The sequence below is a fragment of the Pelobates fuscus genome, chromosome 5 (assembly GCF_036172605.1).
Source record: "Pelobates fuscus isolate aPelFus1 chromosome 5, aPelFus1.pri, whole genome shotgun sequence".
Classification (NCBI taxonomy): Eukaryota; Metazoa; Chordata; class Amphibia; order Anura; family Pelobatidae; genus Pelobates; species Pelobates fuscus.
This window is the reverse complement of record NC_086321.1, coordinates 87148065-87172365: the sequence shown is the minus strand read 5'-3', so window position 1 is coordinate 87172365 and position 24301 is coordinate 87148065. Positions and strand designations below refer to the sequence as shown.

The window sequence follows — 24301 nt, the reverse complement described above, 5'->3', positions numbered from 1 at the left end:
AGGTCCTAGTTTTTCGGTTCACCAGATAGGGCTGTATGCATTGGTCAGCCAAGTCTACTCCCCCCATAAACTTGCTGTAGTCTACAATGCACTTCGGCTTTTCCAGATGCTCAGTGCTACCTCTCACAGACACTGGCACTGTACTTTCGTCGTGCATCGTAGACAGCATGTATACATCTTTCCTATCTCTGAAGCGAAGAGCAAGCAACTCATCCTGGCGGAGAGCTGAAGAGGAACCTCTACTGCTTCTGCCACTTGCCAGGGCTTGGGGGAAACCCCTGCGATTCTTCCTCACTGTGCCACAGGCTAGGGTTTCAAAACAATATAAATTTTTAAATAATTCTATACTGGTATAATAATTGTCAACCCATAGCCTATATCCCTTATTCAACAAGGGAAGGATTAGATCCCAAACAATCTTGCCACTTGTACCCACAGAATCAGGGCATCCTGGTGGGTCAAGATGGCTATCCTTCCCCTGGTAAATGCGAATATATTGCTTAAATAGCAGTCGACCTTTAAATTTCATAAGGGACTCGTCAATTGAAATATCTTTATCGGGGACATAATTTTCAGAAAATTTGTCTGACAGGAGTTGAATAAAGGGACGAATTTTATATAGCCTGTCAAACAGTGGGTCGTTTCTAGGGGGACACAGCGAGATGAAGGAATGAAGGAATCGCAGCAGTTGCAGGTAGCGATCCCTCAACATAACCTCAGGGAAAAGAGGTGTAGCCAGGATACGTTGCTTGCTCCAGTAGGACCTGATACTGGGCTTTTTTACAATACCCATCATTAGGGTTAAAGCCCAAAACCGCTTCATCTCTGCGACATCCGTGGGTCTCCACATATTCCTGCGACCATGATGGGACCCCGGATGTGCAGAGAGATACTGCATAGCAAACAAATTCGTTTGCTGAGCCATGAGCTCAAATATATCGTCGGACATAAAGCGCTCAAAAAAACGAATTGGCTCGCAGTCGTCCACTGTTACAGTGATGCCAGGTGTAACGGTGAACGGCGGTATTTCTGGGGCCATCATATTTGGAGGCACCCAGTCTCTGCCTGGCATTGGGCTTGCTGAGCGTCCTCTTGTGAGTGGTGGTGGGGCACCATCACTTGAGGTCTCACTCAGAGGCTCAATGTCAGAGGCAGTGATAGTGTCACTGTCTTGCAGAGTGTCACTATCACTGCCTGCCAGAATGGCATACGCCTCCTCGGCTGAGTAGCGACGTGCCATTCTAGGGGGACAAATTAATTAATTTATATACTAAAGTGGGTAATTAATTATCTACCTGCCTAACACCTACTACCCGCCCTCAAAAAATAATATAAATGTACTGATCACAGTATAGGCAGCTGCAATCAGTACACTGAAAGGGTTATTTTCAGATCTATAAAAATAACCCTAAAAAAAAGTCAGTCTGATCAGAGAGCCCTCTGATCACAGTGATCACTGATACAGTACTGTACAGCAGATATACTGTACAGTATAGTGATCACGGCAGCGGGGAAAGGGTTAAGGGAGATTTGGGTTGCTGCGACTGACACAAAGGGTCAAAAAAAATTAGAAATAATTTTTTTGACCCAAAAAAGTTTTTAAAACTGAAAGGGTTATTTTTTTTTGTCAATCTTTCTTTTATTGAGGCATATGGTTATGGTGGTACAGAATAAAGAAATGGAGACTTGCAGGGGTTATACAGGCTAATATCGTCATAACAGTATACAAAATCTCCTGAAGATATCCGCCTCATTTTATATTGCTTAAAACATGGAATTATTCAAACAGGTGAGTGATAATATATGTCTTGGTTATCCAGCTTAGTTAATGCAACGTTAAAACATCAATATACATTTTATGTAAAACATAGAGATATCAGGCTTTATAACAGTAATAAATTGAACATGCTAAGCTGGGCAGATGTATAATTAGTCGAGTAGACTATTAGATATGAGTCAGGGTAACTATCGCTTAACCGGGTTGGCGGTCTCACTGTGCATTTGTTGTGAGTAACATAATAGAGAACTGCGTTTTGTCGTGAAGACGCGATTTAAGGTCTCAGTTAATTATAGATTTCTGTATGCATAAGTTTATCCACCAGGGGGCAGCAGAGCGACAGGCTCAGATATCGTAATTAGAATACGTAGTAAGACAGGGAACTTATAGTGCTTAACACAACACTACGCAAAAAAGTACATTAATGCTTACAATGTGAGTTGCCGAGCTTGTGTTAAACTTAATAGTAATAAGTAAGGATGACAAGCTTTGCACACAGTTTATGGACTGAGGCTTGAGTCACAAGATAAAAGTTTAAACTGTAGGTACATTAGCTTGCTTATCAAGGAAATGTTAAATATAACATGCTGTGTAATCATGTCTAAAGTGAATGAGCATATAACGTTGGCTAGCCTAGGATAAGAGCTAAACAATTAAGAAAAGTATATACATTAAAACATGAGAGACAAGCTGAGTAATCCCTGTGCTGTCTATTAAGGCTATTGTAAATAATCGTTAGGTTTGAGAGGCAAATGTGTGATGTGGCTAGGAGACATTTTAAGGAGTACAAAAACTCTGCTTAGGAAGTGCCACTGTGGTATAAATAGCGTCCATGGTAGTAAAGGCCTTGGACTTATACCGCTGTGCGTCCCGGTCTGGTAGTGCTCGGTCAGCCGATACCCAGCGCCTTGAAGGGTGTTGGGAGCGTTTGGAGGTCCTGCTGAGGCTCTGCAGTGTGCTGCGTCGTGGGTTCCAGTCGCTGTTGCATCTGCTTGTCACCGCGGGAACCGGTGTGGATAATGCGTATTAGTGTGTTCTTCGTTTGGTGCTCTGGGGCTCTCCATAGCTCCGAGCAGGATCGAGGCTGGGGTTGTAGCTTGCTGGTTGCGGGTTAAGTGTCCGCCGCATGCGGGATTTAAGGTGAGCTTGTGGGCCAAGTCGGGCCCTTGATGCCTTTCGGTATCCGTTTTGTCGGACGGCCATCTTGGATGCGTGGGGCACCTGTGTGTAGTGCCTGCGTCGCGTTGTCGGTCGCAGCCATGAGGCTACCAGCTGCTCAGCTTGACGGTAAGTTACTCCTCGATTTCGCAGAGCTGCCCTGAGACCAGCGCAGGTCCGGTCTAGTATTGTCATAGGAGATGTGTATGTCTCTGTGCGGGTATTCCGCCTGCGCTGTTTGGGCTGGTCGGCCATTTTGGCTGTACCTCTGGGGTCTGTTGCCCTGCCATTTCTGGCGGTTGGGGTGGTCTTGTTCCGTGCTGGTCCGTCTGTGCCTTGTAGACCGGGATGTCCCCCACCGGTCCCTGGGGGGGGGGGGGGTAGGTAGAGGTGTAACAGCTTGTGGGGTCTTTCGCTGAGAGGAGCGGCCGCCTCCTCCCTGCTTCAGCCCCATTAGGCCGCACGTGTAACTCCGCTTCCCCGGCATTGACAGGCACCGGGGTGGTGTCAGAATGCGCAGTGGGGCACCCCCAACACGGGTAGTGCTCCCTCCGACGCTTTTGGGCTCAATATTTGTCGCTGGTACCCCGGTTTCTGCCCGTCGGATCGGAGCTCGTGGCAGATGCGTCTGCACGGCTCAGCGGTCAAGCTCCGCCCCCGCTACCAAGGTTTTTTGCCCCCTGAAAGGGTTATTTTTTGATCTGTAAAAATAACCCTAAAAAAGGTCAGTCTGATCAGAGAGCCCTCTGATCACAGTGATCACTGATACAGTACTGTACAGCAGATATACTGTACAGTATAGTGATCACGGCAGCGGGGAAAGGGTAATGGAGATTTGGGTTGCTGCGACTGACACAAAGGATCAAAAAAAAATTAGAAATGTTTTTTTGATCCAAAAAAAAAAAATACCCTAATCAGGTTGATCACAGTAATATGCTGTGATCAGCACTGAAAGGGTTAAATAAAATATAAATTTTAAAACTTTAAAAAAAATTTTTAAACTTTCTTTTTCCACAGGAGCTGCAAAAACCACGATCTCTCTGCCTCTCTCTCTCAGATCGAAGTGAGGTGAGGAGAGGGGCAGAGACAATGTGTCAGCCAGTGATCTGAGATCATTGGCTGACACATACTAACAGTGATCACAGTGACTGGCTGTCACTGTGATCACCTCCTACAGATCGCGGTAATTGGCCACAGGGGGAGTGCCTGGGAGGTACAGGCATGCCCCCCACCGCGATCTGTAGGGGGCTAATGGCTGCAGTTACATGTGTCAGCCAATAGGCTGACACATAGTAATACTGATCGCACTGACAGGCTATGGCAGCCTGTCCGTGTGATCTGATTGCAGCCTGACAGTGCAGATCGCGGTCACTGACCCCAGGGGGGCTGCCTGGGGGGCCAGGCATGTCCCCCGACCGCGATCTGCTGCAGGAGAATGCGGCCGGCTCCATGTGTCAGCCGATTTCAAATCGGCTGACACATGGTAAATACCGATCGCAGTGACAGCCTGTCACTGCGATCAGAAGCTGCAGACCGCGGTCCCCAGGCACAGGGGGGCTGCCTGGGGGGCCAGGCATGTCCCCCGACCGCGATCTGCAGCGGCCATGTGCCGCCGGCCACGTGGGGGGTAAGACCGCACAGGACGTACTATGCCGTCCTGCGGCGTTTAGAGCCGCCCAAATAAGGACGGCATAGTACGTCCTGCGGTCTTAAGGGGTTAAGGAGAAGTTTGAGGAGGAGCTGATTTTTTTTATATATTTAGTTGACTGCCTTTTCCAGTCTAGACAGAGTGAATATTTCAGTTGCGCACGTTGTCCAACCCAGAGGGAAACTAAATCCGGTTTAATATTAAAGGCCAAAATAAGCCACAATGATAAGTTGACAGTTAAACCAATATAGTTGAATATTGTAAAATGGTTAACACTTTAAATTTACACTATAGCAAAAAATCACAGGATGGCAAATATCTGTTCAAGGGGACTATTCCATTCACCAGACATTTGTATACTGGCAAAAAAAAAGAAAAAAGAAAAAAACAGTTTAGCTGCTTGTTACTCACCCATAAGCAAATTTTCGGGCATCTAGATAGATCTGATTAATCAATTCCCTTGTTGGAGCAACAATGATTGCCTCAGGTTCCTGAAGTTCCTTAAATGAGCTAGATGTAATCCCCTCATTCATCATATAAGCCAAGATTGGCAAGAGAAATGCCGCCTTAAAAATAAATAAAATACAAATTATGCAGCAAAGCAGAAACACAAGTCCAACAAGTAAACCACTGAAAACAATGAGAAAAATGACATTTCCAGATTTGATAACCTTGTTCAATGACTAGACCTGTCAAATGGATAATAGGGGGGAGAAAAGGAAAAAGGCATTTATAACAGGATTTCCCTTCAGATACTTGCTTAACCCAGGGCCGGCCACCCTAATCCTGCAGCCGCCCGAGCACTCTGTAAAGAGCCTCAGGCTGGTGCGTCCATGAGGGCGCACCGCTCGGGTGCAGCCAGAAGAAGAGAGTGACCAGAGAGGGGAGAGATATTGACATTCAACACACACACACTCAAAGCACCCCCCACACACACACACACTCAAAGCACCCCCCCACACACACACACACACTCAAAGCACCCCCCCACACACACACACACACTCAAAGCACCCCCCCACACACACACTCAGCACCCGCCCCCCACACACACAAAGCACCCGCCCCCCACACACACAAAGCACCCGCCCCCCACACACACAAAGCACCCCACACACACACACACACACAGCACCCCACACACACACACACACACAGCACCCCACACACACACACACACAGCACCCCACACACACACACACACACAGCACCCCACACACACACACACAGCACCCCACACACACACACACACAGCACCCCACACACACACACACACAGCACCCCACACACACACACACACAGCACCCCACACACACACACACACAGCACCCCACACACACACACACACAGCACCCCACACACACACACACACACAGCACCCCACACACACACACAGCACCCCACACACACACAGCACCCCACACACACACACACAGCACCCCACACACACACACACAGCACCCCACACACACACACACAGCACCCCACACACACACAGCACCCCACACACACACACACACACACACACAGCACCCCACACACACAGCACCCCACACACACACACACACACACAGCACCCCCCACACACACAGCACCCCCCACACACAGCACCCCACACACAGCACCCCACACAGCACCCCACACACACACACAGCACCCCACACACACACACACACAGCACCCCACACCCACACACACAGCACCCACACACACACACAGCACCCCACACACACAGCACCCCACACACACACACACCCCACACACACACACACACCACCCCACACACACACCACCCCACACACACACACACCCCACACACACACACACACCACCCCACACACACCACCCCACACACACACACCACCCCACACACACACCACCCCACACACACACCACCCCACACACACACCACCCCACACACACACCACCCCACACACACCACCCCACACACACCACCCCACACACACACACACCACCCCACACACACACACACACAACCACCCCACACACACACACACACCACCCCACACACACACACACCACCCCACACACACCACCCCACACACACCACCCCACACACACACCACCCCACACACACACACACACCACCCCACACACACACACACACCACCCCACACACACCACCCCACCCCACACACACACACCACCCCACCCCACACACCACCCCACCCCACACACACACACCACCCCACACACACACACACACACACACCACCCCACACACACACACAGCACCCCACACACTCAAAGCACCCCCCCCCACACACTCAAAGCACCCCCCCCCCACACACTCAAAGCACCCCCCCCCCCACACACACTCAAAGCACCCCCCCCCACACACACAGCACCCCTTACACACACACACACTCAAAGCACCCCTTACACACACACAAAGCACCCCTTACACACACACACAAAGCACCCCTTACACACACACACACACTCAAAGCACCCCTTACACACACACACACACACTCAAAGCACCCCTTACACACACACACACACACTCAAAGCACCCCTTACACACACACACACACACTCAAAGCACCCCTTACACACACACACACACTCAAAGCACCCCTTACACACACACACACACACACACACACACTCAAAGCACCCCTTACACACACACACACACACACTCAAAGCACCCCTTACACACACACACACACACACACACTCAAAGCACCCCTTACACACACACACACACACACACACTCAAAGCACCCCTTACACACACACACACACACACACACACTCCATCCTTTACATACACAGAAACACACCTTGCAGCCCTTACACATACAAACACAAATTCACACAATGCATTCCTTACATACAAATCAGGACATCCCCTACACACTCCACCCCCTGTGAACAAACTCATTGGTGGACCCTGGGACCCAGACCTTGAGCTGTGTAAAGGCCCCCCCCCCAAAAAAAATGGAGCTGCTTCAGTTCTCCCAGAACATTGATTTTTGTGACCACAGTTACAAACAGCCTCCAGAGAGCCTGTTCTATACCAGACCAGTGGAGCCAGACTGCAGCTAGAGCCCATCATCCTCATCTGGTTGTAAGTAGGCAATCTAGTATATTATTTGGGCCCTAATCTTTAATTTACCTCACATTAAAGAAACACTATAGTCCCCAGAACCACTTCAGCTTAATGTAGTGGTTCTGGTGTCTATAGCCTGTCCCTGCAGACCTTTTAATGTAAACATGGCGGCACTGCAGCACTAGCGTTCGTTAACATGGCAGGTCATATGGGTGGGGCATTGTGATGTCACGGGGGGGGGGGAGCAACATAGTGGTGGAACCTGATGCAGAAATTCTTACACCCTATGATGGCTCGATGTTCTCGAATTTTAAACCCGTCAGTACATCTGAGATCTTGATCATCCTCAAGTCTCTCAGGGCATCGTCCTCATCGCTGGATCCCTGCACTGCTCAGCTGGTGAAGGATGCCGCTGATGCTTTGGCCCCCTATATTGCAGACATTGTTAGTATGTCATTTGCCACCGGATTTGTTCCTGGCATTCTGAAGCAGGCTGTGGTTATTCCTCTGCTGAAGACACCAACTGTGCCACGCTCCGAGTTGAGCAACAATCGACCTATTTCCACCTTGCCTTTTTTGGCCAAGATCATCGAGAGAGCGGCGGTATCCAATCGGGATTTCGACCTGGTAGAGGGACAGAGACTGCCCTGGTTAAAGTCCACGACGATCTCCTGTGGGCCTTGGACAGAGGGGAGGAAATTGCCCTGGTACTCCTGGATTTATCGGCGGCCTTCGATACCATCGATCATGATAGATTGACAGAGAGGCTACTTACTGTGGCTGGTGTGGATGACAGGGCGCTGGCTTGGGTGACCTCGTTTCTCCACGACAGGGTTCAAAGGGTAAAATTGGGGACATTTTACTCCTCTAACATCTCCCTGACGTGTGGAGTCCCCCAGGGTTCGGCTTTATCTCCAATCCTGTTTAACATCTATATGAGGCCACTGACCCATATCATCCGCCGCCACATGCTTCCCTATCATATCTATGCCGACGATACCCAGTTGTACTTTCGCCTGGCCAAGAAAAAGGAGGATCAAATCAATCTTTCTTCCTGCCTACAGGATATCCAGTCGTGGATGGGAGCCAATTATCTAAAACTTAATGGCTCCAAAACTGAATGCATCATCTTCAGTAACCAGGAGGTGAGTAGTATCTTTCCCTCATGGCCGGACTCGTTTTCTCCATCTCCGAGTCCTGCCACCAAGGTCAGAGATCTGGGAGTCATTTTCGACTCCAGGTTGACACTGAAGCCCCAGATTAATCAGGTGGTAAGCTCTTGCCACTACCACCTGAAGCTTCTGAGGTCTATTTTTAGATTCATTACCCCTCCGATCAAATCTCGGTGGTCAACGCCATCATCGGTAGCCGATTTGGACTGCCTCAGAACATCATACACAAGCTACAGTTGATACAGAACGCAGCTGCAAGGCTACTTACAGGTTTGGCCCGCAATGACCATATCACTCCATCATTAAGAGCCTTGCACTGGCTGCCCGTTCGTGAACGGGTTCTGTTTAAAAATGGTTGTTTGGTATATAAGGCAATCCATGGTATGGGACCAGACTACCTGAAGGATAAATTCACACGCTATGCTCCCAGTCGATCCTTGAGATCGGCTGATTTAGCCTTATTGAAGATTCCAAATTTTAAAAAGAAAAAGTGCGGAGGGAGAACGAGTGATGTTCAGGGAGCGCAATTTTGGAACTCCCTGCCTCTGACATTAAGACTTGAGAATGATCTACTGAAATTCCGCCGGAGCTTAAAAACAGTTTTATTTGCTCAGGCGTATGGGATGACATGAAATTTTTAACTTGGTTCAAATGCATGTGATTATAATGCTGTGGTTTTGCTGGATATTGTTTTGTCTGTTTTTATTGCTGGTATGCGCATCGAGACCCTATGGGTAATAAGACTGAGTTTTCTTAAGAATTTTTAATAAATAAATAAATAAACTTTACTTTTGCCTAGGGCGGCAAATATCCTTGCACCAGCCCTGGCTTAACCATGCGACTCCTGCAGTTCCATGTAACTGACTAATGTTTTACATAGTGTATCTCTAAGAAATTGGTTAGATGAAAAGGAAAATAAACTCCAGAAACTTACAGTTTTTCCAGAACCAGTTTGTGCACATGCCATTAAATCACGCCCAGCCATTATGATGGGAATACTGTATTTCTGAATTGGAGTTAGTTTCACATATCCAGCTCTAGAAATATTCTTGTTTAGAGTGTCACAAAGATTAGCTTCTTCAAATGTCTACAAGAGGATGACAAAATAAATATAACAAGACAAGTATCCATACAAAAATGATAGCAAGTTGTATTTTACTTTGATATTAAACACATCACAAATTTTAAAGGAACACTACAGCACAAGGAATACAAATTTGTATCCAATGAATGTGTATCTATAAACACACACCTCATTTACAGCTATATTAAAAATATATTTAATATATAAAAAAAATTAAATAATAAAAAACAAGTGTTTAAAGGAGGGTGTCTAATGCCAAAAACTAATTTTAGCTTAATTTAGGAGGTATATGCAGCCAGAGTATCCCTTTATACATTTTTCAAATATGGCACAACCAAGGCAAGCATTACTTCTGTAGGCAAAGCACTTTAGCTCCCCGGACACTACTTCAGCTTATTGAAAAAGTCTGGATACTTTGTCCCTATTGCCATTAGTACTGCAATGCAAGTCATCGCAGTTTTAAGTCTTGCAATGTAATTGCAGTTTCTCAAACTGCCTCTAGTGTCCATCACTACAATTACTGTATCCTAGGTAGGCGACTTGGTTGCCAGACGATGGACGTCCTCGAGCTCTGCATGAGGACAACCAGTCAGTTAAATACGGATAGGAAAACATTGCAGCGATGCTTACCGATAGGGGAGGCCTAATGCACTTGTGGTGTTCGCCGTGCATTAGCCCTACTGTCAGGTGACGGAGGAGGCAGAGGGCGAAGGGTGATCACCGCTGGAATCCAGTATAACACTGTGGGGAAGCCAGAGGGTGCAAGGAAAGCGAATTTATATTCCTCACACCAGCGTTTCCCAATTGGTGTTCCGCGGAACACTAATTGGGATTCCGCCAAGCATTTTTTTTAAAATAAAGGGAGGGAGCAGTGATCACCGTGCTCAGCTCCCTTGCGCTCACAGTAATGATGCTGGAGTCGGAATATGACGTCACTCCGGTATCACCAAGGCGCATGAGGGAGCTGAGCATGGAGATCACTGCTCCCTCGCCGACTGCACGCCAGTGTGTGTGTGTCAGTGTGTATGTCCCAGTGTGTATCCGAGTGTCATGATGTTGACACACTATGTCAAAGGGTTCCACGCGAAAAATATATTGGAACCCCTGTCTTACACTATAGAATCTCTTTAAAACAGGAAGGCAACATGTAGGCACGGATTCTGGACGCAGTCAAGTATCACAATGTAGACTTCACAATTTTCAAAGAAATAATTAAATGTAGAAAAGTGACATGTTAAGACATTTTACCCAAGATGGACAAATCGGCCTCGTCTTTCATTTACATATTACTTTGAAGCAGATTTAAATAAAAAAAATAAACATTTTTAAAAGCCTACTGACCATTATAGCTGGAGGAGCATCAACTCCAGATACATCAACAATTATATCATCATATTTGTCAAAGTTTATTCCAGTTTGATAATGCTTGAATATAGCCTCTTCAGTTTCAGGTGGAGGAGGAGGAATATAGGTAACCTTTGGACCTATATAAAAATTACATTATAATCAGTGTTGCAGCAAAAATCTGAATGTTAAAAGACCAAACAGTTCACAGTTGTGAACAGTTCAGGTTTTACTGACATACCTTGGTCTCCATTCGCATTTCTCAACTCGTGTCCTAAACAAACAAAAAAAGTCACTTCTAGTTTGTGTATGGAAAAACAAAAAATGTATTAAGAAACAGTTACAAGAATAATTACCTTCACTCGATTCAATACCAACTTCTTCATTGCTTGCTCTATATCCACCTGTATAATGAAAACCTTACGTAAATTTCAAATCAACTTGACAAAAAGGCATAACATGCAAGTTTCAATTTATCTGGAATTTTTGTAAAGGATTAACAGTCAAATTCATATATACTCCATCAGTAGTTTTGTAAACTAAAACCACATATGGTGAGTAGGCAAAATTATTTTACTACCCACCTATCCAACTTTATATGTATAATTTTAAACAAAAGCAGATTTTCAACCATGTAAATTAAACCCTCCCTATTTGAACTGCCCCAAACTAAGGAAAAGCATTTAAATATATAATTTAAACACTGGCTTGTGTCTGAGAAAATGAGTAAAGGCATAAGTATTTGCTCTTTCTTCAAGCTTTTCTTTAACCCCTTAAGGACACATGACATGTGTGACATGTCGTGATTCCCTTTTATTCCAGAAGTTTGGTCCTTAAGGGGTTAAGGGAACACTATAGTCACCTAAATTACTTTAGCTAAATAAAGCAGTTTTAGTGTATAGATCATTCCCCTGCAATTTCACTGCTCAATTCACTGTCATTTAGGAGTTAAATCACTTTGTTTCTGTTTATGCAGCCCTAGCCACACCGTCCCTGGCTATGATTGACAGAGCCTGCATGAAAAAAAACTGGTTTCACTTTCAAACAGATGTAATTTACCTTAAATAATTGTATCTCAATCTCTAAATTGAACTTTAATCACATACGGGAGGCTCTTGTAGGGTCTAGCAAGCTATTAACATAGCAGGGGATAAGAACATTTTAATTAAACAGAACTTGCAATAAAGAAAGCCTAAATAGGGCTCTCTTTACAGGAAGTGTTTATGGAAGGCTGTGCAAGTCACATGCAGGGAGGTGTGACTAGGGTTCATAAACAAAGGGATTTAACTCCTAAATGGCAGAGGAATGAGCAGTGAGGCTGCAGGGACATGTTCGATACACCAAAAATGCTTCATTAAGCTAAAGTTGTTCAGGTGACTATAGTGTCCCTTTAACTCTTTTGCACATTACAATAGGACACCATAACACTGAGGTTAATGGGACTTTTGATGTGTTGCAGGATCAAACTTGTGTTCAGATTAATTTGCTGGACCTAGATCTCATTGAGACATTTGAGCACTCAACACCCATAGAGCACTTCAGCTTGCTGATGAAGTATCCCTTTAAAATCAGTTTTTAGAAGTGCCAATTTCATTGTTTTGAGGGAAGATCATGCTATTAGACAGCTAAAAAGGGAAATAAGGTTCCAAGACAACATAAGGAAACCCTACTGGGGTGGATTGCTTGTAACACTACTCTATAGCATTTCCAGTAAATTACAAATTTCAACTAGAGGAGCTTCCACTTCCCGGACCGTAAAAATCTGACACCAAAAGCCCCCATAGCAACGCATTTCTTACTCAAAGTGGTATTATAGGGAAGCGTAAATGTACTAGAAGCACTCAGCATGCATTCGGGCCCCAATGTTCCTTTGATGAGCATTGTATGTTGAAGGTGGCCATGCACCTTCTACATTGGTGCTGGAAGCGGAGAGGGTAAGCAGCGCTGAGGCAGCCTTGAGGATGAAAATGGTAGTTAAAAATGTTGGTTTTACATTGCAATGGGGTAGAGCACCCCCATTTCTGACTAGGAACAGGGGATCCCTTAGAAACATTACATTTCAGATTTCAATTTCTAATTTCTCAGCAGTGGCTCAATAGCAACTTTAATAATATTTGGAGAGTTCCTTTGATCTGCAACACTACCAGTCTGATATAATCTTACCTTTTCCTTCAAATCCACTCCTTGCAAAGTCACCTATTGGAAGCAAAGATGGGCTTTGATAACATTGCCAGAGAAACTTTAGGGACCTTACAGTACATTTGTTTATTAGTGGCAATAACAGATTGCTCTGCATTTGAGTGAAGAGTTTTGTACACATTTCAGTTTTGCACTTTCGACTTTAGGTGCGGCCTCCAGCAGGATCACTCCCCGCCATATTTAATACAGCCCTAGAGACTTTAAATAGGAACAAATCATGTGAAACACTAGTTTTAAATTGTTTTGCATTATCCTTTTACCAAATGACCCACATTATCCACAACTAGCCTCCCATCAATTTTGAATTTCAAATGAGAAATCTGTTGAGCAGGGCCGTTCAAGAAGACAGCACTGCTCGAACAAGTCTCAAAACCCAAACAAATCCTATCAAGCACATGCCAATTTAACACTTTACTTATTTCCAATTTCAGCAATATAACCTATCCATCCTTTAAATATTTATGCCAAAGGACTTTCACGAATTATATACAATATAAAAGAAACCAAAACCCACAAAAAAAATAAACTTTCAGAACAGTGGAAACCAATGATTTTTTTAGAAAGATTCTGCATCACTGAATAGAAAAATAATTAGTATGATTTTTTTTATAGTGACATGTCAAGACAAACGTGATACCCTTACCAGAAGGAAAACCTCTACCTCTTCGTCCACGTGTGCTAAAATCAGAGTTCTCATTGTTAAAGCCTGCAAGAAAGTAAACAAATGTTTGCACATCAAATAATCAATGTATCCCATACAAAGTTGAATCAAAGACAACAGCAACTGTCAGAAATGTTCCTACAAGATGAAGCACAACAGAAAAGTGCAGATTTGAATTCACCAAGATGTCCAAACATTCATATAACCAAAACGTCACAAGAAGAAAAAAAAAGTTTGTCAACCTTCAAGGAAAGCAGCATGTGTGAGCTTTAGCATATTCTGAACTGCTTAATGACCACATGACAGTCTATGATATCATTCAGTGCAGGGCTTTAACATCTGCTGATGGCATAGACCATCATGCATTAAAAAGTACCAGAGTTAAATGGTTACTCCAACCACCATGACTGCTTTTTCAAGTGATCATGGTGGTAGGAGTTTGGATGTACAGTGCTTCAGCTTGAGACTGCACATCTGGAGTTATTTTTAACTAGACTAGTTGCACCCCAGCACACATGATTTAGACAGCCAAGAACTTTGGGGTTGTTCTACATTTTAAGCGCACCTGTCATGACCGGTTCAAACCTAAACCCTTCCCCAAATGGAAAACATCACATATGTACAATTTATACAGTAAGATCTTGAGCAAAATCAGCAAGCTGAGGAGGAGGCATGGACCTCTGTCAGGCTGGCTCCAGGAGACATACTCTGATTTCTCTAGCTATCCTCATTGTGATACCGGAGAAACTGACGGAAGCAAAGCACAGAGAGATGGACACAGGTTTCTTCAGGAAGGAAGAGATTATTTATTGGATCACTGATCGGGACTCAGAGGGACTAATGTCACCAAAATACAGCAAGTTCTGAGCCCCGGACAATAGTGCAGGCTCCTTATATAGGCACATAACTCCTCCCATATTAAGCTCCACCCGCACATTCTCTTGACCAATCAATACAAATAAGAATTAACTTCCTGCTTGACCGCATGGCTTGTCCAGCATAATGGAGGAGGGGAATACTATATCCTGTATTCTTGCACATGCTCCGTACACTACTGATCGTATCTTGCCTTGTGCAACCAACTGATCGATACGTCAGCATATGCACGTACACATGCCACGTGGTAATCTCGGCCTACTAAATTTATTTTTACCGAGATTCCACCACAATTGGACTTGGAAGCCTTTGCAACATGCCTGTCACTGGTTGTCAACTCTCTAACAGAAAATTTCTAAAATCATTAAGTCTACTTACCACCTCTTTGTCTCTGTCCCTCTTCACGTCTACCAAATGCTAAAATAGAAGCAATTTAAGGTTACAAAATTTATAATGCTAAAGTACTTCAAAAATCTGTACAGCCATACATCACAATACTGTAAAGAAGAAGGTCAAAGTGGAGGTTTGCATGTTAATTATATAGCACCAACTTTCTACAGACCTTTAAAAACTATGCAGAGGGGATTTAAAATATGTATGACATAGAAAGTATTGTTAAAAACCAAAGTTGATACATCCCTACTCAAACAAGCTTACAATCTAGAGAGGTATCAGACGTTTGTTTGATACATCCCTGAATAAAATTGTGAGTGCATAGGTGTGTATATGAGCGAGATACACAAACATGAGAAATTGATATAAATAGAAGAACGGTACATTAATTTCTACATACCTCCTCTAGGAGCCCAATTACTATTCTGAATATCTTCATCATTGCCTTGAAAGAAATACAAACCGGTCAGAGAATTTAATAAATCATGTTATCACAAGCCCTAGAGTAAAATGTAATAGAGCCATAATTCCCGTAAAGAAAAACAAAACGCAACACTTACCCCCCTGTTTTGGGATCCAACTTGTTGTTTGAACATCTTTCCCATTAGCATCTTGGGAGTGGGGAAAGAAAAATATAAAGTAAACTTGCCATTTTGAACAGGACCTCCTTATCTACTATCACAATTTAGTATACCTCTAGGCAGAATATTTAGTTATTGAATTAAATAGCAGATAGTGACCCTTATTGATAGAGATTGTAATAACAGATTTAGTGTGAGTCTTTGTTTCCTTTATTGACATTTTCTTATCATGGATATTTGTAACAAGTTGTTTTATACTGTGTCATTTTAAGAGGTATCTGTTCACACAGTACTCTTACCTATTAGGAATATCCACATATTAGGCTGATCCTTGTATATAGTACACACTTTATTATTTTTATAGCCTTGCTTATCAACTCATTTGTGGGTACCCACTGACCGTTTTTTTAAACTATACTATTAAAAGTTATATTTTAATATATAAGGGCACTCGTTTTTTATTTTCACTACTACTGTAGTTCCTCTAGGGTTAACCCCTATACGAGTTTATTCCCTTGCTTCCAGTTTATTACTTTTTCTCTGCCATTTTAAAAGCACTGGGATAGATCGCTTCAGCTCCAATCTGCCTTTTGAGAAGTCCTCATTGACAACGTTTCTATCATTTGCTTCTCAAAGCAGCATTGGGGCACAATACATGCTTGACATTTGCACCAATCCACCAACAAGACTACTGCATAACACTTCAATTTTGAAAGTGAGTGAAAATGGAAGCTACTGGTTGTCTGCTTGACAGCCAGGAGGTCTTAGTATGGAGATTTAATACCTGACAGTTTCAAAATATAGAGCACTGATAATTACCTGACAAGCCAGGTGGCAGTAACAAAGCTAGACAAGGTTTTTCTTAAAAAGTTGCAATATACATGAATTAAAAGCGAATGAGATTGTTTAATCCATTATATTGAGATATTACAATAATCTCTTCTCGGCAACAAAACGTGACATTTTAGTGCATAGATGGTGCATTTTCATTGACAAAGTAAACTATTGCCATTTCTAGGGGTAGATGGGAATGAATGACCCTCTAGTGACTGCCAGGTACCCTTCCATTTAATAAAAATAAAATAAAAATGTAAAGGTCTTTACATTCATTACGTGGAAGGCAGCCAATGCTTCTCAGAAATACTGATTCAATGCTTCTCTGGAAAAAGCACTGGACTTGAGAATGTGTAATGTATCTGTAGTACATCATAAGCTCTCAAACAGATCATCTCCCAGTAGGCAGATAAGGCTGCAGAGAGATTGTTTTGACCAAGGATTACATGTTTACTGGTTCATTTGGTTTAAAAAACAAAAAACAAAAACATACAAAAATCTAATATACAGAAACAGATGTGACCAAGTGTGTTTTTTTCCTTTTAACTAAAATATATTTTAGATTACTTGAAATGTGGTCATGTATTTTTCATGGAGATTTAGCACAAATTCATTAAACTACTCCACTTATTTCAAACTCCAAGTATAAAAACACCCATATTCTTAAAGTTGAAATAAGTAATAGAATTACCAAGCAGAGATACAAGATATGAAAATAAATAGACCACTTCAATGGAAATGCCTTCATTTTTAAAAGCGGTCCCTCCTACCACATCTTAATGAACAGAGAAACAAGTCAAAAATGGAATTGGAAGAAAACAAATGACTTATCTGATGTGAAGACAAATGTTGCATTGGACTTTGTGTAGGGTTATGTGCACTTTGTAATCAAACTTAGACGGAAGCTCATATGAGCAGGGCTTCACCTAGACTTAATTTTCAAAGAGTGGTACCTAAACATATTTTGACATTCTGACCTCCAGAACAGATCAATTTGTTTTCAATGCATTCCTATGGGAAACCATGTTTCGTTTTACACATTTTTCGCAATAAGAAACGTCCTGGAGAAAATGCAATTCGTAAGCTTCCAACATATTTTACAGCACTGGTCTGCCTCTTCTGAGGTGCGGAACTTAAACAGCAGAGCTACTGCACCCAGACCACTTTAGTAATTGGGACACTCAAGACCCCTGAAGCACTTTAGCTGTTTTTTTAAGAGAAAAAAAAAAAAAGAAGCTTTTTACCTACACTCAAAAGTGGCATGGGGGAAATTATTAAAGGCATGCTTTAATTGGGGATATATCTACTAAACAGTACATTTTAACATTTGATTTTGGGTAGTGGGTTGTCTAAGAAGAAGGGGTCTGGTTGTCTAGGAGCAAATGATGCCTCAAAATATTAGATGCTATTTATTCCAACTATTAATCAAAGTCACTTTGGCAAATGGCTTTGTTAAATAAAATTTAAATAGGATGATTTGCTTTACTGTAAAGCGTTCATTTTTATATAGTATCTTTAACAGAGATATTTGGATATTTTCGCAAATAGCCACTTATCCACTTTTTCAGGGGAACTTAAGCCAACTTGGGGGCTGCAGTCGTCCAAGCCCATTACCATCCCAGAGACCGGTTTTGTTCTTGATTTGGCTTTTAATCCACTGTGAAAGTCTTTTTATCCAATTATAGTGTTTAAACCTACAGTAAGCACTATGGACTGCACTATGTTTAGTTCTACTTTTACAACATTTGATCAATTCTAAAAAAAAAAATGGGCTCTGCCACCATTTACCATCTTGGCTGCTTAGCTGTTGCAGTGCCAATCAGAATTTCCCCATATAGATGCACTGAATCAATGCATATCGATGGGGAATGTTCAATGCATCCATGAAGAGCATGTAGACGCTGAAGGTCAGTGTGCAGCACTGACTCAGGAAGCACCTCCTGCGGCCGAGTGACTGCCAATAGAGGTGTTCCAAGGCAGTAATGTAAACATTGCCTTTTCTCTGAAATATTTCAGATATAACCAATTCCAGCCTATAAGGTGACCTCACAAAAGAATGCATCTTAAGACCGAAATAAAGTGGGGGCGGAGCTTGCTACTGTTATGGTACTTTTTAGCAGTAAACCAAAATGTTTAAAATGTCTATCTGTTCCTGTCCAAATTAAGAAAATTGAATTGCGTATATACGCTGAAGTAATTCAGTCTGACACACAGAGTTCAGGTTAAAATAACTTCGAGAAAATTTATTGGCAAGTGAAGAAAAGCGGGCGCGCAGGCCCTTTTAAGAGGCATTTTGCGTCATCATTGATTATCAGAATATCAGTAAATACACATCATTAATTGGATTAATTGTTAAGTGTCTGGATTAGTGTCCACCTATCAATATAATTAATTGGCTCAAAAACTAAGTGGTTGGCTATGTGTCCACCCACCGAGAGGTGGTATTGTTTGGACACGGGTGGGGACAAGGGGCTCAAGCGCCATTTCCCTTAGCATGAGGTTTACTCGATGGAAAGGGGGGCTTGAGCGTCAATTTACACTGTCATGATGTCAGGTCTGTGGTCAGGTCCAAAGTCTCTTATGAATAGAACATTTCATTACTACAGTGTTCTCATGGCCTTCAATTTATACTATGTTGCGAGTTAGGGGAAATTCAGCAGTTCCTGAGTTAGTCATGTCTTTATAGAAAATACAGTCTTTGTCCATTGTGTTAGATGTGCTGGGAAATTCTGTCATGTAATGTAGTTTTAAAATGAAGAAGTCAGGTTAGGAGGACAAAATGGAGGATTTGTCACCGTATGAAGTTAAAATGGAGTTAGTGCAATAATTCAATACAAGTTCAATAAAGATTTTTAATAATTCTACATCACTATCACCCTGAACCAGACGCAATTCTAATAGCTCCTGTCAAACTTAGAATCCTGGTGAGATCAGCGAAACGGACACACATCCAGCCTTGCAAAGCACACAGCCTGAACAAGCACAGCAAGGCGCATTGATAGATGTCATTCTTTCAGGCTCAAACTGCCCAAACTGAAACGCAAATCTGTGATGTACCTTGCGCCCATGACCCGGGACCTTGAGGAATTCCCTTGGATATGGCTCTTATCCAAACCAGCAGAAGACACACCCAGACACCACAACAAACTACTGGCCAAACTAGCCCTAGCCACTAGGAGAGCCAGAGCCATGGGGAGTAAACAGTCCCTGACATTACTGATATAAAAGAAAATGAATGAGGCCAGAACAATGGACAGCTTGTCATGACACCACAACAAAATATGGGACCTCTGGCTCATGGAACCCACCACAGCAGCGTAATCAATGGAACCACAACATTAACATATCGTCCTGACACCCCTACCTCACCCCAACGAATCACGAACCCGCCCCCCCCCCCAAACCACCCTTATCTGGACAGTGGGCACTCCACCACCCAGCCCCCCAACCTACACATTAAGCGACACAGAAAAGAAACTACTAATGGCGAGCCACAGGAGGCGAGAACGACAGGGATACCCTTTAACTCCTACAACATCAACCCACGACACAATCACCAGAGCGAAAGACAAGACAGGTAACGGGAAGAAAAACACAGCCCAGAACCCAACCACCAACGCACCCTTAAAAACACCACACCGAAGCCATAGCAACAAACCACTCCCCAACCAAATCTATGCCCACACCACCACAGCAGAAACACAACAGTCCCCCACACAACCTCCCCCTCCCCTCACAACAGAACAGCGACCACACATACGGAAAGATACACACTCAAAGGAATGAAACACACAACTCACCTGGAATGGGGACCACAATCCCTGGCCCCCGCCCCAACAACTCCACATACACGCGTTAACCCACCCAATCCCACCTACCAAAACGACAAAAATAAACACACATCGCAGGACTGACCGCTATCACAGAGGACGACTCCCAACCATAAAAACCAACGGACACCGGGACACACGGAGAACACAGATCAGGCTATGACATCTAGGGGGTCATACAACACAGATAACCTCTGATCCTTGTCCCTCCTCCCTACAGACCCCTAGAAATACCCGCTATAAATACCACGGATACATAACCCCTTGCTACTACCATATAGTTACTATTTTGTTCAAATGCACAATTAACCCCGAAATGTGTCTTGTTCGCTTATTGCATGAAAAGGTTACAAATATAACACGTCCAATAAAAAGGGAGAAAAACCTGACCGACGGAAGCAGGGATGCATCAACCCACACAGGGATACTATTACCTATCAACACAATCTTTACTTTAGGTTTAACTGTGAAAACCCTTGTACCCCAACAATGAGCTTATGCGCAAGCCCCTGCATTAATATGTAACTCAGAATCAGTGCCTCATCTGACATAACTTGTAACTTACATGATGGTTTAACTCTCGTTGAAACATTACTCTATAATATAAAATGTGCGTTTATTGTTATATGTTGACCGACACGCTGGCAATAGTTGTTGTGGCTTTGCCTGCCTTAATGTATTTTTCGTGCACAATAAAATAAAGAAATTACAAAAAAAAAAAAAAAGTTAAGCAGCTTTGTTACAAAAAGTCAAACTAATTCTTACGGTTATTCCCTGGCTCCCAATTAGACATCTGGCCTTCATTTCCATTGGTCCCTGACCAAATAATACAGAATTAAAAACGTTTTAAAATAGCCTTTTTTCCCCCAGAGGCAATTGCCCAAGTTATGAATTAAATCCTAAAATGTGAGCTCTGCAAGTTTAACCATTATTTACCTCTTTTCAGATTAAGCATCCATGCCTGTGCAAATGGCTTTTAAAATATCTATATCTCAAATGTGGGGGGAGGGGAAGAAATGTCTGGACCTATGTCACCTTTGAGACTGTAAAAAGGGCAGGGGGGAAAAAAAGGTAATGACATACCACTTTCAAAAGTAGACAACACCAGTTACAAAAAAAGTTTACAATTATTTGTGTACTTGATCACAACTGCTTGCTGTGTTGCCTCTTTGCGCAAAAACAAAACAAAGGTTTCCCCAACACAGAGCACACTGCCACAGGATAGGAATTTCAAATAAACAGATTTTAGGGAAACATGCTGGATCAGAGAATATCCAATCTGTTGGAGTAGTCAAATATTCTGTTATGAAAAGCTTGAAATTATTTGCTCACCCTCAAGGGTTGTCATTATGCCAGGAGCCATAAATGGGGATATTTCACGAGCAATTAGATGGGGTAGCCAGTGTGCATCAGGCAGATTCTGCACCGCTCTGTAGATTGAGTGAGGTCTCACTTGGGGACTAAGGCTTTGTCACGTCATTAAGAATCAGTGACAGATTTGATATTGCCGATAGAAAGTCTGCATCATGGCATGTTGCTTTTGTGGAAAAGACTACATTTGTTTCTCCTGCCTGGTTAACACCAACACCTCAATCCACACTCCCAATTGCACTTTCACTAAACCCAAAAAAGAAAACTTATGCAGTATAAAGCTCATTTAGTTCATGACTAAAGCCATTAATCAGCATCAGCTGTCACTTTAATTTGATCAGTCACTGACTTTCACCAAGATCATGTGGCGGAGACTGTGCCGACTGGTTACTGGGACTTGGCTGTCAGGTATGTCCCACAATGTATTTAGACCGTTCTGTTGTAACACCTCAATGTCTGTCACCCTGTTAAATGTCACATGCCCACATTGAGTTGGATGACATGGCATGTACTAACATCAGCAACATGTTAAAAAAGTCTAAGAAGGAATATTTACATTTACATAATTCAATTTGTTCTTTTCTCTTCAAATTGATAAATCAGTAGAATAAACTGAATACTGAATTCTCTACTGCCAAGATATCTACTCCCACTAAAGGGCACTATTCGGTACCAGTCATTTTACACAAAAATATACTACTTGTGAGAACATATCTTAACATGTAAGGCAACTTTTTTGGTTCAACTGTTATTTACTATAAAACATGGGGTGTAGAGACATTGCCATTTTAAATAGGATATTTCTCCCCCCCCCCCCCCCCTAATGATGCAATAATTTATACCTTGTCTATCTGAAAATCCTGAGCGCTGCCGTCCATCATCCCTGCTTCCAAAACCTAGAATTTAAGAAGATGGTTCCTTGGCTTTTTAGTAAAGTAATCAGTTTGATGTTAAGTAAATCTCCCCTCATAATATTGTAAGGCGCTACGGAATCGGTTTGCACTATATAAATGGCAATAGTAGTAATAAAACTTATTAAATAACATGAATTTTGCACAAGTATACAAATCAGTCATTCAAAAAAAAAAATATTTTCTTATGTAATACCTATAAGGCAAACTGAATAAATACAAAGATTTATTATTCATTTTCCAAATAAGCCTTCACCACTATGCTTTTGGAAATGGTTGTTTACTACTGCCCTTGCAAGCTATATTAGTAGCATTTCACTGTGCACGATGCAGTACAAATGTCTAATTTCTTACCTCCTCTTCGAGGCCCACTACGCATCTGTCCATCTTCATTTGCATTTAAACCTAAATATAATAAAATCATTCTTACATCATTATTTTAACAACATCTCAATCATGTTTTTTGCGATTTCTTTTGTTTTTAATTAACCAGAAGATCATGTACACCCTCTTTTCTCAACTAGTGGTACCTCCCTCCCTCCCTCCCCCCCCATATTTTGTAATGGTAAGTAGTTCCATAATTCTTTAAACACTCTAGTTGCCAAAATAACTTAAAAAGAAGTGTTACAAAAAAATACCACTAAAACATGACTTATTTTAAAACATTTACGATTTCAAAATAAATTCCAAAATCTATTTGTCAAGGAAAAGCTGGGGCACACAAAACAAACTAGGAGAAAAACCTGAAATTTCTCCTATTGCACAATAGGGATCAACCGATTATCGTTCTGGCTGATATTCTGTATTTTAATCAATATTGGCATCAGCCAATACAGATACCGATATTGCAGACCAGGACTGCCCAGCACACTTTACCTTCCGAAGAAGCTGCCCTATCCAACTCTCGCGAGTCCCGCAGCCACCAGTTGCCACGGGTTACCATGGCAACGTTCTGCGCAGCACACCAGCCGCAAGAGTTAAACAGAGGAGCTTAAGGAAGCTGCTGGGAAGGTAAGAGTATGCCTGCTCCCCTGCATTTTACACACTTAACACTACACATTCATTATACATGTACACAAACCACGCATTCATTATATACACACAATGTAGTGTGTGTATAGTTAATTCAGAACGTGTGTGTAGTGAAATCAGAGTATGTATATAATGAAAAAAATATATAATATTTTGCATATGGATATATTATCTATGCCATGCCTTTAGAATGTGTTCATTGAAACCTAGAGTGTCTGTTTAAAAGAATAAAAACAAATTGAGAGGTGGAACAAATTAAACCAGCAACAATGTTGCATCCTTGAACTATGCAATGGACTTCCCTCATAGGAAATAATTGTATAATGCTTTCCTAATGGTTTTGAATGATGC

The 24301-nt window shown here is 42.7% G+C and overlaps 1 protein-coding gene across 3 annotated transcripts in view; it reads right to left on the bottom strand.

The window, feature by feature from the left end:
• DDX4 (DEAD-box helicase 4) overlaps nucleotides 1-24301 on the bottom strand; it is a 56164-nt gene that overhangs the window by 15321 nt on the left and 16542 nt on the right. For 2 of the 3 annotated variants that reach the window (XM_063456899.1, XM_063456900.1), the window contains exons 6-18: nucleotides 23273-23323; nucleotides 22850-22903; nucleotides 21402-21452; nucleotides 15952-16002; nucleotides 15792-15836; nucleotides 15377-15415; nucleotides 14105-14167; nucleotides 13426-13458; nucleotides 11619-11666; nucleotides 11504-11536; nucleotides 11260-11402; nucleotides 9769-9921; nucleotides 4995-5149 (exon numbers count right to left, since the gene is read on the bottom strand). In XM_063456899.1, the coding sequence (XP_063312969.1) occupies nucleotides 4995-5149; nucleotides 9769-9921; nucleotides 11260-11402; nucleotides 11504-11536; nucleotides 11619-11666; nucleotides 13426-13458; nucleotides 14105-14167; nucleotides 15377-15415; nucleotides 15792-15836; nucleotides 15952-16002; nucleotides 21402-21452; nucleotides 22850-22903; nucleotides 23273-23323 (919 nt within the window). The remainder of the gene's footprint in view (nucleotides 1-4994; nucleotides 5150-9768; nucleotides 9922-11259; nucleotides 11403-11503; nucleotides 11537-11618; nucleotides 11667-13425; nucleotides 13459-14104; nucleotides 14168-15376; nucleotides 15416-15791; nucleotides 15837-15951; nucleotides 16003-21401; nucleotides 21453-22849; nucleotides 22904-23272; nucleotides 23324-24301) is intronic. The other variant, XM_063456901.1, reaches the window with a different exon arrangement.